Genomic DNA, 17,180 nt, shown 5'->3' with positions numbered 1-17,180 from the left:
GAGAGAGGAAGACATGCTGAAATGGCCAATAAATGAACCTTGATGGAGGATTAAGAAAGGCCATAGTATAGTAACTCCCACAAATATTCTAAAACCAGAGAACAACTATACCTAAATAGATGCTGGTTATGTTGTTGGCACCAACTAGAAAACCTTTTCCGTTTACTAATATATGATTTTCAAGTAGCAGGCTTTCTTGCCTCCATTAGTATGTGCAACACATCCTCATTAAACAAGCACCTAAATGAAATTATGACCCTATCATCCAGGCAGCCACTAGATGTTGATTGATGTTGGATTGTATCAAACATCCTGTTCTTGTGTGAGTAGATCTAGTCTGTGATGAAGCTTGTAGTAATTTCCCTCTGGCTATTTCCAAAAGATGGGAGAACCATGGTTGCCTGGGCCAGAAGAGAGCAACCACAATGATCTTGGGGGATTCCTTCTTAATCTTCAGAAGTACCCCGGATTTTAGCAGAATGGGTGGAAAAGCATACAAGAATATTCCTGTCCAAGAAAAGGAGAAGAAAAAGCATCTGTCTTCCAGAGCTTCTTGCGTGGAGTCCAGGTACAGAATTTTGTCAGTTGATTATTCAGAGATGAAAGAAAGAGGTCTGCTCTAGGAATTTCACAGAGATAGATAAAGTTTTGGAAGACCCCCAAATCTAGTTTCCACTTGTAAGGGTCTTCCCTGGTCCTGGTGAGATTGTCTGCCAAACAATTTTGCTCTGACAGAATGTAGGATGCCTGTACAGTGAGATTGTGCTGTGAAACTGTATCCCAAGCTAACATGGCTAGTCTACAAAGGGGGTATGACTTGGTTCACCCCATTTGTTGCTGTACCACATGACTGTGGTATTGTCTGTACTAATTTGAAGAGGTCCTAGGGACCAAAGGTATTTTCACAGAGTTGAGTGCCTTGATTAGGGCAAGCATTTCTTTGATACTCTAATGCTTCAATCTGTCCTTGGTGTCCTACATACCCTGCATTTTTTTCCCTCCTGAAAATGATTTCCAAGCAAAGTCTGAGGCATTTGTGGTAACTGACTCCTTTGGAACAAGGAGGGAGAAGAGGGGACTGGGATATCTGTTTTCTCCATCAAATGATTTCTCTTCTGACAAACACCAGCACTGGGGTTTAAAAACACAAGGGTTGTTGGTGCTGGGACAAAAGACTGTTCAGATACCACTGTATCTTTCTCATGTGAAGTCTTGCCATGGGTATCATGAGAATTATAGAAACCAGGAGACCCAAAATCCTGAGGTATTCCCTCACAGTGACTGAAGTTTGAATGGAGAAGCCTAGAAACAGATATAGATATGTTAAAGTTTGCAACTGCAAATATGTCAATATGTTTTTTTTTTCCCTAATATAAATGTATGATTGCCTATGTCATGTGTGCAACTAAAAATATGTCAGTATGGTTTGTTTTCCATAATATAAATGTGTGATTGCCTATGTCATAAGTGATAATTCAATAAAGATGTCTCTTGTTAAAAAAAGTAGATACAGATCTATTTTTTCCTATGGAAGGAAGAATACTAGACACCTAAGCTGAAAGAGATTAACATCCCAATATTCTGTGGAAGAGTCAAAAAAGGCCTTTGAATGTTCTCTTTGAATCCCTGCTTGTAGAGGAGATCTCTTACTCAAGACAAAGATCACGGCACTTTGAAAAAGACTTTGCAATGATAAGCAAGTCATCTAAATATATAAAAGTTTAGATACCCTATATCCTACAATGAGCTTGAGCTAGACACTTTGTGAACACTCTTGGTGCAATGGATAGTCCAAAGGATAAGGCAAGGAACTGACTATATGATCATATCATAGAGGGGTGGCCTCTAGAAGCATTTTGGCTGTAACTTCATGATCCTCTGTACATACATTTACAAAGCATTCCATACTGGATTTCCTTTCAAGGTCCAGGACTGGTTTTGCACAGACCATTCTTCAGAGGCTACTGGATCCTTACCCTTCCTCCATCCGGATTGGATAGGCTTTGGTAATCAACCCATATAGCCACAAAGCTACTGCAGAAATGAGAATGATGAATGTAGTATAACTGTGTAAGCTACGCTTACTGTAACTGCAGCTGTTCAAATTCCACACTGCTGAATAGCTGCACCCATCCACCATCCTTCTACTTATGTATAGAGCTAGTTGTTGGGGTATAAAGTAATTTGTTACTGTTATATTTTTTAGAGGTTCAGGATGAGTATACTTTTCTCCCTGTACGAGCAAGAAAGTCCTGAAGATTTCTTCACTTTGACTGCTGATTTCTCACCTCAGGGCTGTCCAGTCAACAGTCAGAGTGAAGGTGTGGGAGTGAGCCAGAGCTTTGTGAAGCTGTTCAGTTGTTGTTTCCTGGAAACAACCCACATAACCAAAAGCCTTTTGGAGCAGTGAAAAATTCAAGCATCTACTGTAATGGTATGTGCAACTTATACAACTGTACTTTCATGTTTAAACTGAAGGGCTATGTCTTACATTTATGATGAAGTTGCAGTGATGTTGTATTGTCAGAATAATAGACCTGTATTATTGGAGGGGAAGATAACTATATTATTTGTATTGTTACCAAAATGTTAATCTTTAAAAGGATGTTAGACGGTGCCTTAGTTTGATAGACAGAATCCAGTTCTTTCTAGTATTTTTCTTATAGACAATATGTGAGCACTCCAGTGGACCTTCTTAAAGAATAGTGGTAAAATTTATTTTTTCTTGTTATTAAATATCTTTAGTTCTCCAAGATTTTGGAGATATAGCTTAGAAAAGTAGGATCCAGTCTTTTTTAATGTGTCTTACACATTTTTCATCTGTGTAATATTGAGCTGATCCTGATACTTTGTACAAAATGTGTTGTGTTTTGATATGCATAAATAATAAATCTGATTTAAAAATACTTTGAGTTACTTCAAAGAAAACAAATAGAATACTTCAGCTGTTCAAGGAAAGGAGTGAGTGGCTGTTACTAGCTCACTTATCCTCGGGGGAAAAACAGTTTATTTAGCACTTTCATCTGCCAAATGTCTGGACTTCCTCAGAATACAAACCAGACACTGAACAAGCATATAAATACCCGCCCAATTAAAGTCAATAGCACCATAAACCATAAAAAATATATATGTATAAATATATATAAATGTAATAAATTGAAAGTATAAAGCTCCTAAGTGCATATAAAAAACATACAAGAATATTTAACATGTATAGGTTATATACTGTGTATGTTTTCATTTTTGTATTTGTTTATAAGCATTGGGTATTTCACTTTAATTTTGACTTTATGCATCAAGAATCAGTTATTCAATTAATTCATTACCTGGTGCTATTGACTTTAATTGGGCGGGTATTTATATGCTTGTTCAGTGTCTGGTTTGTATTCTGAGGAAGTCCAGCCATTTGGCGGATGAAAGCACTAAATGCACTGTTTTTCCTTCTGTGTTGGTGTTTTTCACAGTTGCCTTTGATATTATCCTGGGGGGAGAGAGACAGCCAGACCAGCTAAACCACTGACTCCATCTGGAGGGTTGTGGGAATGCAAATAGCACCTATTGGGTGAAGGTGGTGTGTACTGCCAAATCAGGATGGTGTTTCCAAATGTGCAAAGGCACCATAAAGCTGCTCCTCCTAAAACAGTATCATCATGTGACATCACAGAGCACTGAGAGGAGGGGTTTGTTAGGTTGCCACATTCCTCACTTATGACGGCCTACATCCACTCCTAACTGTCATCTCTGTGGAGAACAAATGGGCTTGCCTGCTATTTTGAAAACTGTGGAATGAATGTTTTGTAGGGCTGTTGCTGGGGTATGTCAGTGAATAACCTGGTTCTTATGTTAATAAGAATGCATGGGTCATTGGGGTGCTGGGGGAAGAGCTTAAGACCTGTCATGCAGGGGAAAAAGAAATAATTCAGGTTAGAAAAGTTTCATAGGTAAATACTAGGCTAGTTGCCCTTGTGGGCCATTTTAAGCCTAGACAATTTCTCTTTTTGTGCACGTATTAACCTATCCCATTTAGTTAGATATTGCTCTTACTCATCCCATGGTCAATATTATATATTTCCTCTAATGGGAATAAATGGGATCATACCATAGGTAATTTGAGGTGACCCATGCAAGGGTAAAGCATTCTTTATTTTTTGATTCTGCATTTATTGGGAGAAAAAATAATGAAAAAATAAAAACAAAAATAAAGGGCCAGGAATGAAGAAATGAAAATGAGCAGTAATGTTAGCATGTAATCTGTAACCTCATTAAGACAAGTAATACAACAAAAGGAATGTCATCAATTACACTGTTTTAAACTCCCAGAAGCAGTGTTTAGTGAAAAATCTATAGAATGAAAATCAATTGTCATTTTACCCGAAGAACTGTAACTGTAGGAAAATGCTGATTAAGTTTTGTTACATATTTTGATGTGGCAATCAGCAAAATTCCAGTTTATTGTCTGAAGTTTATTTTGCAGATTCTGATATAATTAATTAAACAGTTTAAAGAGAAGTTTAAGGCATGCTGAAAATAGAGAAATGTATATTAAAATGTGAACTGCACTTATGTTTTTTTTTTCTTTGAAGCTGGAGTTAACATTGTTTTATAAAAAGACCATTTGGGATGACTAAAAATAATACGATTCTCTGTGTTTCAGGATCTTTTGGCTGTAGGCTATGGACAATTTGGATTTAAAGAACAGAAAAGTGGTCTTGTCTGCTGCTGGTCACTGAAGAATCCAGTGGTAAATGTCATCTGAATTAAGACATACAGTTACTGAATTTGTGTTACCGATGTTCTGTAAAAGTGGAGTACTTCTCTATAACAATATTGCTTTGATGGATACGAGTATGGATATTGTGGACCCAATATTACCCATGTCAAAAATTATGAAGTGATAATCATTGTGCTGGACATTAACTACAGTTATTCCTCCACTCATCTTGTTTCTGCTTTCTTCATTGCCATGTTTTCATAAGCCATTTAAGCCTGCATTCACTGACTTAGTGCTGTATGTGTCTTAATTAATTATTCATTATTTGTTAATTTGGTTGTTTACCTGATCATGGCAGAAAACATAAAACACATTGCAAGGTATCTTTGTAGAGAGTAAAATAAACATGAATTATAAGCTGCACTTGTTGATGTTAGGAATACATATAACGACTTGCTAGGTGTATTTATAGGCAGTAAGAATAACTTTTGTAGACAATAGGAATAAAATATGAATTGCAAGGCACATTTGTTGGTTGTAAGAATGCAATAATAGTGTAGTTATTAAGATAATACAACAGTGTTTAAAGCATTGTCATGTTTATCAGTTCAGCATTGATTTGGAAGAGTTGTTTTAACACTGGTGTGGCACTAGGGTGAAGATGGCCATTACCCAGAATCATCATCAGGTAGAGGTGGCTTCATTATGAAGTTCTTTCAAATCAGTTTTGAAAGCTGTTAAAGTCTGTTGATTTTATAGTTCATTAGGTAGTTTATTCCATGAAGGTGGGCTTTTTTCCCAGTTATTATTTTGAAAGCTTATGTGTATTCTCCTAGTTGTAATATTCTTTTCAGTGGGGGACAGTATCTCATGTTTATTTTAAATCTTAGGGTACTGATAAGCAGTGTAGCTCTAAGTGCTGTAGGGAGCTAATATGTAGCTTATAGTACATCACAATGGTGTTTTCTGGGGTTTGCTAATGTTACAAATCTACATATCCTACTTTCAATAGCTTGAAACCTTTGTGTTGTATTATAGGCTGAGTGGAAACATAATAGAGATTGGCATTACTTGATTATTGGCTTATGTATATTTTTGCCTGCAGCAGTCCTAGCATTACGAGAAAGTAAGTGTGAGATGTGGTAACACAGCTTTAGATGGGATTATACCTTTGTGATGATTTTGTCAGTGTGCATTGTAAAGCTGAGGCATGGGTTTAGGGCAAGTCCCAAGTATCTTTGTTCAGAGACATTAGGGATAATATGGTTAGTATCTTTAATTGTCAGTGGTTTTAATGTGGATAATGTTCTTTGTGTTGAAAAGACCAAAAGTTTTTTTTTTTTTGGGGGGGTGGTAATAAGTAGCTTGTTTGATGTTGGCCAGTTGCAGAGCTTTAACAATTAAATTGTTGGTTGGTTTGTAAGGAATTATACATACTGTTGGATTTGAATAGTAGTATGTCATGCATATACAGAATGAGATTAAAGGATGGCCTATCTAGGCTGAGGTCATTGATAAATAGTGAGAACAGTAGGAGATCAAGAGCAGATCCCTAGAACACTCCTGTGTTTAAATGTACATGAGATGAAAGTTTATTGCTTGCAAGTATTTGAAAAGTTATATCTTTGAGTAGTTTTGAAACCAGCATAGTACATTATCCCCAAAGTTAAGCTTGTGAAGAAGTTGGATGTGATTAACCATTTCAAATTTGATGCCCTAGTGATATCAATGAAGATACCTACTGTAAAAGTTCCATCATTAGTATTGTTACAGATGGCATTTGTAGCTGTTACTAAGGAGTCTGTAGTGCTGAAATCATTACAAAATCTGTGCTGATGATCACAAAGAAGTCCATAGCTATTTATATGTTTGAATAGTTGAGGCAACAAAATCAATCCAGAAACCAAGAACAGTTACACTGGTGGGAAAAGACTTCAGAGTCGATTGCTGCTCAAAACATAAATTTATCACTTAAAAAAACTCATAAAACAACAATGTCTGAATAATTGTTTATATAGCAGCCTTTCCAAGATTTTTGTGAAGGGACATAAGTTTAATATTGGGCGCCAATTTCATTTCAGTAGGTGATGAGCATTTTGATAAGGGAATGGTGATGGATTGTTTGAATGTTGCTGGGACTAGACCTACAGTTAGAGAGAGATTAAAATGTTGAGAAGAGATTCTTAGATTTTTCTGAACTGCTAGTTTTAAGTTGTACCTTTAAATGTTTTGCAGCATTGTTCCCCCGCTGTGTTAGGCACTGTCTTCTTTGGTATATCAAAAGTAATATCTTTTGACTGTAACCTAGGTTCAGATAATGGCTTGAGGGTCAGTAGGAGCTAGTGAGGGAAGAATGATGTGCCTAATTGGGAGATGCAGGGCCATGGCTGGTTTCCTTAGTGGGCTGCATGACCGCATCTGTATGAGCAGCAGTAGTTTCTCCTAGTGGGGTAGCAGTAGGACCAGGTCAAGGACATTAGAGCCTTTTGAAGGCAGTTTTACAAATTGCTCCACTGCATTGGTATTAACAAAGTATAGGAAACACTAAGCACATCCATTTTTAGAGGTGTAACTGTGCCAGTCAATGCTTGGGTAACTTGATGTCCTCTAATATGAAGGTATTTGGTTTGATGAGATGTACCTCCCTGGACTACATGAAAAGAGACGTGGAAGAGCTCTCGGATCATGTGGCCCAGGCAGGTATGACCCTAGCCCTGAGTAGCATCCTGCCTTTGCCCAGAATGATACCACAGTATAAGGACAAAATTATTGACTTCAACAATTGGCTAAGCTTCTGGTTTCATTCAGAGGGGATCCAGTATCTCTCTGCCTGGGATGACATGATCGACAGACCACGATGCTTTGCCAGAGATGGTCTGCACCTAGCACTCCTGGGATTCAGGTTACTGGCTAAGGCTCTTGCCACCCCTATAGTGCCTTTTTTAGGCAAAGTTCAAAGGACAAAACCACCACCGTAACAGGTACAAGCATGCAAAATCTGAAGGTAATGCTACTCAGTGCTGGAAGTCTAAACCTTAAAATGCACTCTCTCGAGGCACTCCTAAAAATGGAGAACATCAATATCTGTGCAGTAACTGAGACCTGGTTCAAGGCTCCAGAGAGCACCCCTGCAACACCAGGCTACAACTCTGACCACACTTTTCGGCTACCCAACCAGGACCGAAACACTAAAGGTGGAGTGTCCATATTCACTAAGGATATTCACAACACCAGGCTAGTTGCCCAACACAATGCATCTGAAATTCTCCAGGTGCAACTAACACTAGGTAAGACTGCAATCCAAATTGTAGCTTGCTACAGATCCCCCACCATGCCCCAAGATTCTCACTACACCTTTCTAAACATACTGGAAAATATTAAGATACAACCAAACACCCTAATACTGGGTGATTTCAACTACCCTGCCATTAACTGGGAAAACTACTCGTGTACCAACACCTTTGCTCAACGGTTCTTGGAATTCATAAATTCCAATGCCCTGGATCAACTAATCCCTAGTCCCACTGGGGGCTCCAATATCCTAGACATGGTCATTACCAACATGGGAAATGGATGCTCCACATCTATGGTCACCCCCTTGTTGGTCAGGTCTGACCATAAGCTAATCACCGTTGACATCCACATCCCACTCCCACCCCCCAGTAAGGAAACCTCTGTAAAAAACTTCTCCAAAGCCAATTTCATGCTACTCAAGTCTGAAGTGACAAACTTCATGACACCCATGCAGACGGGAACTGAAAGTTCAACTGCTGAATCCTACACTAAGGCACTGTACAAGCACATCCACTTGTGCATGAATCGTGCCATCCCCAATAGAACCAAGATGCTCTCCTCCAAAAAAAGGAAGCCAATCTGGTGGTCCCTTGCCATAAACAAACTTTACAACAAAAGGAAGAAACTGTTGCAGAAAAGAAGAAAATCCTAGGATGCAAAAAACTCCCTTACCAGCCTCAGTAAGAAGCTGAGATCCCTCATAAAATCCTCCAAAGATAGTTACAAAAATAAAATTGCCAAAGATTCCAAAGACAACCACAAGGCATTCTATAGCTATGTCAAGAATCTAAATGGCAGTGCTCAGATCTGCTCTGTGCTACAACAGAATGGCATTAAATATACTGATCCCAAGGATATTGCCAATATCCTGGCAGATCGATTCAGTGCAAACTTCACCCCCCTCTCACCTCTAAAGGGTCCATCTCAATATCGAAAGATCGCCAAATTCCAGTAATAATGGCCACACAGTTAAAAAAACGCATTCTTCAAAGCTAAGACACACACACACACACACACACACACACACACACACACACACACACACACACACACACACACACACACACACACACACACACACACACACACACACACACACATTTGTACAAGAATACAGCATCCATGGGACCAGACAACATCCCAGGCTGTGTACTACATGAACTACAAAATGAAATGGCACCTCACCTAAGTGTCATGTTTAATCATAGCCTCACCTCAGGCTTTGTGCCCACTGAGTGGCGCACAGCTACAGTTATCCCAATCCACAAGGGGAGATCCACCTTGGATCCTGGGAACTACTGCTCCATCAGTCTGACGAGCCTGATCTGCAAGGCCACGGAACATATTATCATGGAACTTATAAACAAAGACATTGGCAACCTGCAAACAGTGGACCCCACGCAGTTTGGGTTCGTGAAGGGCCAATCTTGTCTCCTGAACCTGATTGACTTCTTTGAATCAGTCTCCAGAGCCGTGGACAAGGGTAAGGTGGTCCGCATAGCCTATCTGGACCTCGCCAAGGCCTTTGACACCATCCCCCACTCTGGAATCATAGATAAACTTACTAAGCTGGGCATTAATCCCTACATCACTCGATGGGTTGCCAACTGGCTTACTGACAGAACCCACACTGTAAAAGTGGTCAACTCTAAATCCAGCTCCAGACAAGTGACAAGTGGAGTACCTCAGGGTTCAGTCCTGGGACTGCTCTTGTTTGGCATCTACTTCTCTGAAGTACAGGCCAACACTAAGGGACTCTGGCTAACAAAGTTTGCAGATGACTGCAAACTGGAAGCCATTATTGAATCCCCAAATGATGTGGATATTCTACAAAAGGGCCTTACAGAAACAGATGCTTGGTGCCAGAGCCATGGGCTCAAGCTCAGTGCCAAGAAATGTATAGTTATCCCCTTTGGGAAAAAACATATACCTGTGAATTACTACATAGGTGGCAGTACACTAAACACCGAAAGTGTGATAAGAGACTTAGGGACACAGGTGGACAGTGGTCTCACCTTCGATAACCACATCACCACAACAGTCAGGAAATCCTTCTATTTGGCACACCTCATCACTAAGGGCTTTTCATCCAGAAAAAAGGAGGTTATTGTCCCACTGTACTCATCTCTCATTAGACCCATTATAGAACACAACGCGCCATTTGGTATGTACCTCTCTAGATATATGCAACAACTGGAAAGGCTGCAGAAATACCTCACTAAAAGGATCACAGGCCTAAAGCAAATGCCCTATGCTGTCCATCTAAAAACCTATACTCTGTCGCATATCGTCTACTCAGAGGTGATCTCTGCTTAACATACAAGGCCATGTCAAACCCAGAGCTGTTGGACATGCTACACTTAAAGAAATCCCAATCCCTCAGAGACACACACGCTCCTGGTATCTAAACTTTGTCATCACAATGAACAAAACATGCTGGAGGGATAGGTTCCTGACCCAGAGACTCCCCAGACTCTGGAATAGATTGCCCATATATGTCAAGCAGAGCGCCTCTTTGGCTCTCTTCAAAAGGAACCTTGATGATTGGATGGGAGATAGGAAATTCACCCCGGGGATCATGTCAGTTGCCCTGCTGGACAGGGGTCCAGGGAAGTAAATATTGTGGGAGGAAATAGCCAGGGAATTGTTATGGCTAGGCTTGTATAGGCCCTAGGGCCGATAGCCTAGTACCAGCATATGAACCTATGAACTCCTCACTGGTATTAAGATAATTTCCATGATCTTTGGAGGACATTGAAAGGATCTGTAGCTAGCAATGTTGTAATGGTTGGATTTCTTAAGGGTGATTTCAATCTCCAATTAGGTTGTAGGTAATTTAACATGAGGTTATGGTATTTCTGACAAATGCAGATACCTCCCTGTAGACACCAATGGGCCTGAATGCATGATAGGTGCCAAATTCTGGTAAAGAGGGAGTGCTGTAATTGCAGTAAAACTATGTCTCAGTAACTACACAGATATGAATGTGTTAGAGTTACAAGAGAGCTTCAGGTTATGACATCTTTCTTTTTAGATGCATCATTCTTGCTGGAGGCAAGATAATATACTGAAGACCAGTGTCTTTCCTGCCTGTAACACATGAATAGAAAGTTCAGTTATGTTTCTCTCTGCATATCCTTCTGGGTGGAGTGCCTCATGCCATTCACTCCTACATGGTCCACTGCTAGGTCATAGTTATACTTGCCTAGTTTAGGGGACCTTAGGTCCCTTGTGACATCACTGATCATGCACTGAGCAAGCGGCTTACAGTCACCCTGGTCTTATCCAGTCTGGTGAGAGTGGAGTCTGTATGCCTAACTGTAGAGTCACCAACAACTAACATATTTCCTTGTGTGGCAGCAGCCATAGTGGGCCTCATGGGCTTAGGCCAGCTTTCTTGGTGACTCTTGGGTGATATGTAGTGAGTTGTAGTATGTGGGACTGGAGCAGGCAACATTTTCTTCTCAATGTGTGGGACTGGAGAAAGTGTAGGTGTTGTCTGGTGTGCTGAAGGTTGAGATCAGAGTATGTTCTAGGAAGCTTTGCAATTTCTTTACAACCTCAGCATACGTTCTAGGCTTAGTGGTGTGTTGGAACTGATGCAGTGTTGTAGGTGTATGATATGTGAGAGATTTGCCTCTATGTTTCTTAAATATTTACATGTCTTGCAGGTCATACTATCAGTTGGTAGAAGCACTGAACAGTCAGTAAGCATAAGACAGTTGTTACACTGCCTTAGAGCACTTAAAACAGTCAGACTGGCCACAGGTAAAGTGAGAGCAGACTGCTGAGCCATGTTGTCAGAGAGTGGAAGAGAAGGGTTAGTTGTACTCAGGGGCCGGAGCGAGGTTACTATAGAAGGCATGAAGATTTATGGATGAAGTATTTAGAATGTTACTCTGAAATTAGTTTAGATTGTGACTAATGTAACTACTTGGTGAAAAGACAGAATTAGATTTGACAAGAATGATAAATAGTGGAAATATTACTACCTTGCTATTTCTAGTACTGATCTCATTGCAGCTGCAATCAGCTAGGAATCAAAGTCCCATTGCTCCTTTTCTCACCAGAAGCACTTGTGATCAAACCACTCCAACCGTGTGTAAAATCCTCAATATACCACACCCACTCAGTGTGTGTATGTGTGTGTGGGTAAATGTATGTATGTTGTGGCCAAAGCCCAAAATTCAAAAATTTGAAAATTGGCCAGCTACTTCTAAATTTGGCCATTTGGATACTCTTTATCATTTTTCAGTTTTCAGGTTTTGTTCAAGTGAAATAATCATATCTGTGAGAATGTCCACTACTCCAAGGTGCACTTATTTTAATATTGTTAAATGCACACACACACACACACACACACACACACACACACACACACACACACACACACACACACACACACACACACACACATTTGTATGTGTGTATACATGTTGCTGAATTCTGTCAGTCTTCCCTGCTGTGTGGACCTTTTAAAATGCTATTGGAGGATCTAGAGGAAAAGGGAAGCAATGACTAATGCATTACAACCGTTTTTTGTCCCTTTGAAAAAGTACAGCAGCATAGCTGTCAAGATTTTATTCCCAAATTAAAGATGGAGCATAAAGTAATTAAGGACAAAGGTCTCAATCAGGGATACAGAACTGGTGATATTAACTGGAAAGTTGACAAGATAAAATTATGTGAATTACCATGTATTTTCTGAAGTAAACAATGTTTCTTACTGTAATGAATGTCATTATTTATTGAGTGCAATTCATCCTTGTCTAAAAAAATAATAACATTAGTAATAAAAAATGGGAGATCAGAGCAAAAATATTCGCCAAAATCAAGGATGTCCTTGAAAATTAGGGACAGTTGACATATATGTGCTGCAGTTTTGACCTTTTCATATAATGTTGTCTGGAAAACAGCAATACAGTCAAATGTGACAGTTCCAGAAAATTAAACAGACATGGAAACGAAAATAGCTGTAACAAAGCATCCTTCACTACTGGTGCTGCGGTAGCGTTGTCGCCTCACAGTTAGACGTTGCCCGTTCAATTCTCAGTTAGAGCGTCTTCTGTGTGGTGAGCGTGAATGGGCGTTCCTTCGTTGAAGGTTGTGCATTAGGCCCGGCAAGCCAGCATGTAAAACTCTACTGCCAATCATTAGCAGACTGGAGTTCCGCTGTGGCGACCCCTAACCGGGCAAAACCGAAAGACACAAACAAACAAACCTAGCTCCACTGTGTTTGCTGATCTGAGGCTGGTGGATATACACATACACTTTTACTTGGATGACTGGCTAATTCAGGGTCATTTTCTTCAGACACTAATACTTTTTTGCTCAGAAATTTCAGCACTTCCAGAGTTTGGAGAGGATTATCAGAAAGAAGAAAAAAAAAAAAAGAAAAAACAGATCTCATTCCTTCCCAGTCCAAGAGGATTTTGAGAACTATCTTCAGCAGAATAATTTGTATGATTTTTATCCCTCACGACAGGATGAAGTAGGTAATGGACTTTTCCCTGTAATTATCTAGGCAGTCACAAAATGGAACACATTTGTCAGAGTTCTAGCTTACATGTCATTTTTTTGCCTAGGTGATACCCAGTATATGCCAGGAACCTGCTAGACCAGACCTGCTAGACCAGTTAACTAACTCTTTAGAACCGTTCCTTCATTTGATCCCTGCAGTGATGAAAGAATTTCATTGGCAGAATCTATACATATCAGGGAATCAGAATTTCTGTTTGTTCCCCTTATACCAGATCAGATCAAAAGCCTATTATAGCCTCTCTATGAATGAGATCACCTGTTCAGTTTTAAGGAAATAATACCAGTCCACCTGGCTCCTCTTGCATACAACTGTATAATAAAATCAGGAGATCTGATGTCCTTTTCATTCTTCCTCAACACATGGATTCGGATCTGATCCTCAGATTCAACTCTGCTGCATACTCAAGACTTTGGATCAAACTGTCGAGCTCCTTCCTCTACTCATAATGTTTCAGTCCAACCCCAATACCTTAGATCTCGTTTGCCACCATCATGCTCAGATGCTGGTTCCTCTCTCGAGCGAGAAATTTGTCAATTCTTTGTGAGTTATTATATATACTTACTAAAATTTTTTTTAGGTCTCTTCGTATCTGACTTTTCTATCATCCCTCTTAGTATTTGCAACAGAGTTAGGCTTTATAGTATTTTTTATAGTATATCTTTCGTGCCATAGTTGTATTTTTTCTCCTATTTCCCTTTGAACATGATATTGTTTCTTAATCACCATAGTTGGCATTAGTAATTCTCCTTTCTCCCTTTTTCCTTTCTGCCAAAAAAAAAAGATTATTTTTTCTTCTAGTTTTTTTTTAGTGTACTGCCTTTTGTTATAATTACATTACCTACACTCCTGTGACATCTGAAAAACTGACAAGGTTAAAAAAAATGCACATCTTGTGGGCATAAAATTCCATACTTGGATGCCCACAAGGAGTGCGTTTATTGTCTCAGAGCCAGCCACTTTGATACCAGCTGCAGTATCTGTTCCACCTTTAATCCAAGAAATTTGGCTGACCAATGCAACAAATTGATTTTGAAAGGCCTACTTCCTGCTGCTACAACTTCATCTTCTGGGACTCAAACCTCTGCCAAATCTTGTAAGTCTGCTCCATTGGAGCACAGAAAATGCTCACCATCTAAGATCCCTAAGAAGTCATTGGAGCCACTGGCTGAGATCTGAAAATCCTCGGATCTGAAGTAATTGAATCCAAAGATCCAATCTTTGGATCTGAAATCATCAGATCCAAAACCTTCAGATCCAGTAATTATATCTGCTAGTCCTACAGTGCCTATCTTGGATCTGAAGCCTGGCACCTCTCATAGAGTTCGCACACAAGAGTATTTGATGAACCCAATTTCTCCTACTTTGCTTTCTCCATTTTTACAGTATCCAAGGAAACATTCAGGGCCACAAACCACCACATCCTCTAGGTCCTCCAGAAGTTTATCAGAAGTGGCTGTGGATAGGATGATGTGAAAAATTCTCAGAGCTCAGATCCAGATGGGGGTCATACCTGTTCTGTCCCCTACTGAATCCATGAGCTTTCCAACTATGTCTCATACTATTCTCTCTCCTTCTCTGAACATCCCACTGTTTTGGAGCCCCTGGATCTGAAAACACCGAGAGGTATGGAATCTGAGCAGAAGAAGATATCTTAATCAACTCTGACAGCATCCCTGACTAGTTCCGTTCTGATAGGGTTAGTTTAGACACCAGTTGTCCAAGCTATCAAAATGGTTAGTAGACTGCATTTCATTTGTTTATAAATGAAGAGGCATATCTTTACAATCAGAGCCTATGGCTTATTCTACCAGGGCAATGGCAACTTCAACAGCATTTGCAAAACAACTGCCTGTCAGTGACATATGAGTAACAGCAACTTGGTCTTCAACTCATACCTTTGTATCTCACCATAAGTTATATGTGTAGTCTAGGATTCAGACATCTTTTGGCTTGTCTATACACAGGAATGTCCTTCCTTGAGTCCAACCAGGCCCCTGTTGGGTAGCTTGGTATTCTGTCCCACATGTTGAATCATACAAAAATAGACAACACTGTATACGAAAGTTAAATACTTAACATAACGATAGATAGGTATTGTCTTATTTTTGCCTGGTTCAACTCTCCTCCTTCCTTGCCCCTGCTGAATTGTCAATTATTCTTTCTGAGGATCGGTAAAACCTCCTATAGACCCTGTCTGACCCTTTGTGCCTCTTTGCTTAATGTAGGGGTTTCTATTTTTCCCTCTTTATTCTTTCTTACATAATTTATTACCATTGGAGGTTATCCAGCAAACTCAATCTGTGGTAATTCAGACAGGAGAAGGGAATTATGGGTAGGAGAATAACAGAACTCTCGATCCAGTGTTTTGGTATAAGTACTGTGGTTGGATCCGACAGCCCACATGTTAAACCAGATGAAAATAAAACCACAAAGATCTATCATTATGGTAAGTACACAACTTTTGTTTCTAGACTATCCTTTGATAAAATCTGCATGATGTGTGCCAGTGAGGTGGAGAAGAAGAAACTGAATATTTTTACATAAAATTTAACCTTACAGTTAATTAGTGACTTAGGATGGTCATTTTCTGTTATCTGTATTTTGACAATGCATTTATAAGGAACTTCTTTGTAGATGGAGTAAGGTCAACAAGCACAGCTATGCTATAATAATAGTGTGGTTAAGGAAATGTTTAGCAAAGGTGAAGGTATTTTTGTAGTTCTGTTAACAGACTGTCAGGTCAAGGGGGCTTTTTAAGAGTGTGCATTTTTTACAGCAGTAAGGAGTTTTTGCTGTGATATAGGAGCACTTACTATTTGTGATTCCACCTGTTTTAAAATGAGGAGTCCTACGGTTTTCAAAAAGGTACACAACTGATAAGGGTTTAGTGGAGCTCAAGACAACCTTGGGGCTGAATAGAGTCTAGCTCATATATCTTTAAATGCTAAGTTGAATGCTTTAGTGGTCTCTATGGTCAAGCAAACAGTTAATATTTCTCCTTCCTCTTCACTTCATTTTAAACTGCTAAGTGGGGAATTACCCAATGTGTTGCTCTTGGCACAAACCTGAAGTGAGCCATACTCAAGTTCAACCACGTTCAAGACACATATTGACCCTAGATTTTTTTTATGCAGATAAACAGATGATCTGATGTCAGTTTTCATTCTATCCTTCAATGTTGGGTTTGGATCCCATCGTCGAATCTGATTCATCCATTACTAAGGCTCGTGGCCACCATAAATCTCATTGTTATATTACTCCCTTACCCTTTACACTTAGTGTAATGTTTTCCTACCATTGTTGATAATTCTTCTTGTCCTTGTTTCTGCTATTGTTACACATTGTAGTCTTTCATACAATTGCTGGTATTCTTTTTTCCCCTTTATTCTCTCTTTTCAAAAAGAAAAAAAAAGTTTCCTTTTTCTCCCTTTCTCTTTGTTGCCGGTATGTCTAATAAAGGGCCTTCCAGTTTCAAAGAATGCCAAAAATGAAGGCAGATGCCCCTTTCAGTTGCCCATACTCTGTGTTTATTGCTTGGGCCTACAGCATCTCCAAGAGGATTGCTTGATATGTAAGCACTTCAATTCTAGAGTTGTAGCAGACAGGAAAAAAAGTTAACATTAAAGGAGTTGC

The 17,180-nt window shown here is 39.5% G+C and overlaps 1 protein-coding gene across 1 annotated transcript in view; it reads left to right on the top strand.

Annotated features, from left to right (window-relative positions):
• DNAI4 (dynein axonemal intermediate chain 4) overlaps window positions 1-17,180 on the top strand; it is a 1,182,639-nt gene that overhangs the window by 726,332 nt on the left and 439,127 nt on the right. Inside the window, exon 10 of the mRNA XM_044085587.1 lies at window positions 4,655-4,741. Within this exon, the coding sequence (XP_043941522.1) occupies window positions 4,655-4,741 (87 nt within the window). The remainder of the gene's footprint in view (window positions 1-4,654; window positions 4,742-17,180) is intronic.

Source organism: Protopterus annectens, chromosome 10.part0, assembly GCF_019279795.1.
Source record: "Protopterus annectens isolate FY-2018-M chromosome 10.part0, PAN1.0, whole genome shotgun sequence".
Classification (NCBI taxonomy): domain Eukaryota; kingdom Metazoa; phylum Chordata; order Ceratodontiformes; family Protopteridae; genus Protopterus; species Protopterus annectens.
The sequence above is the reverse complement of the archived record's forward strand: the minus strand, read 5'-3'. Positions and strand labels throughout refer to the sequence as shown.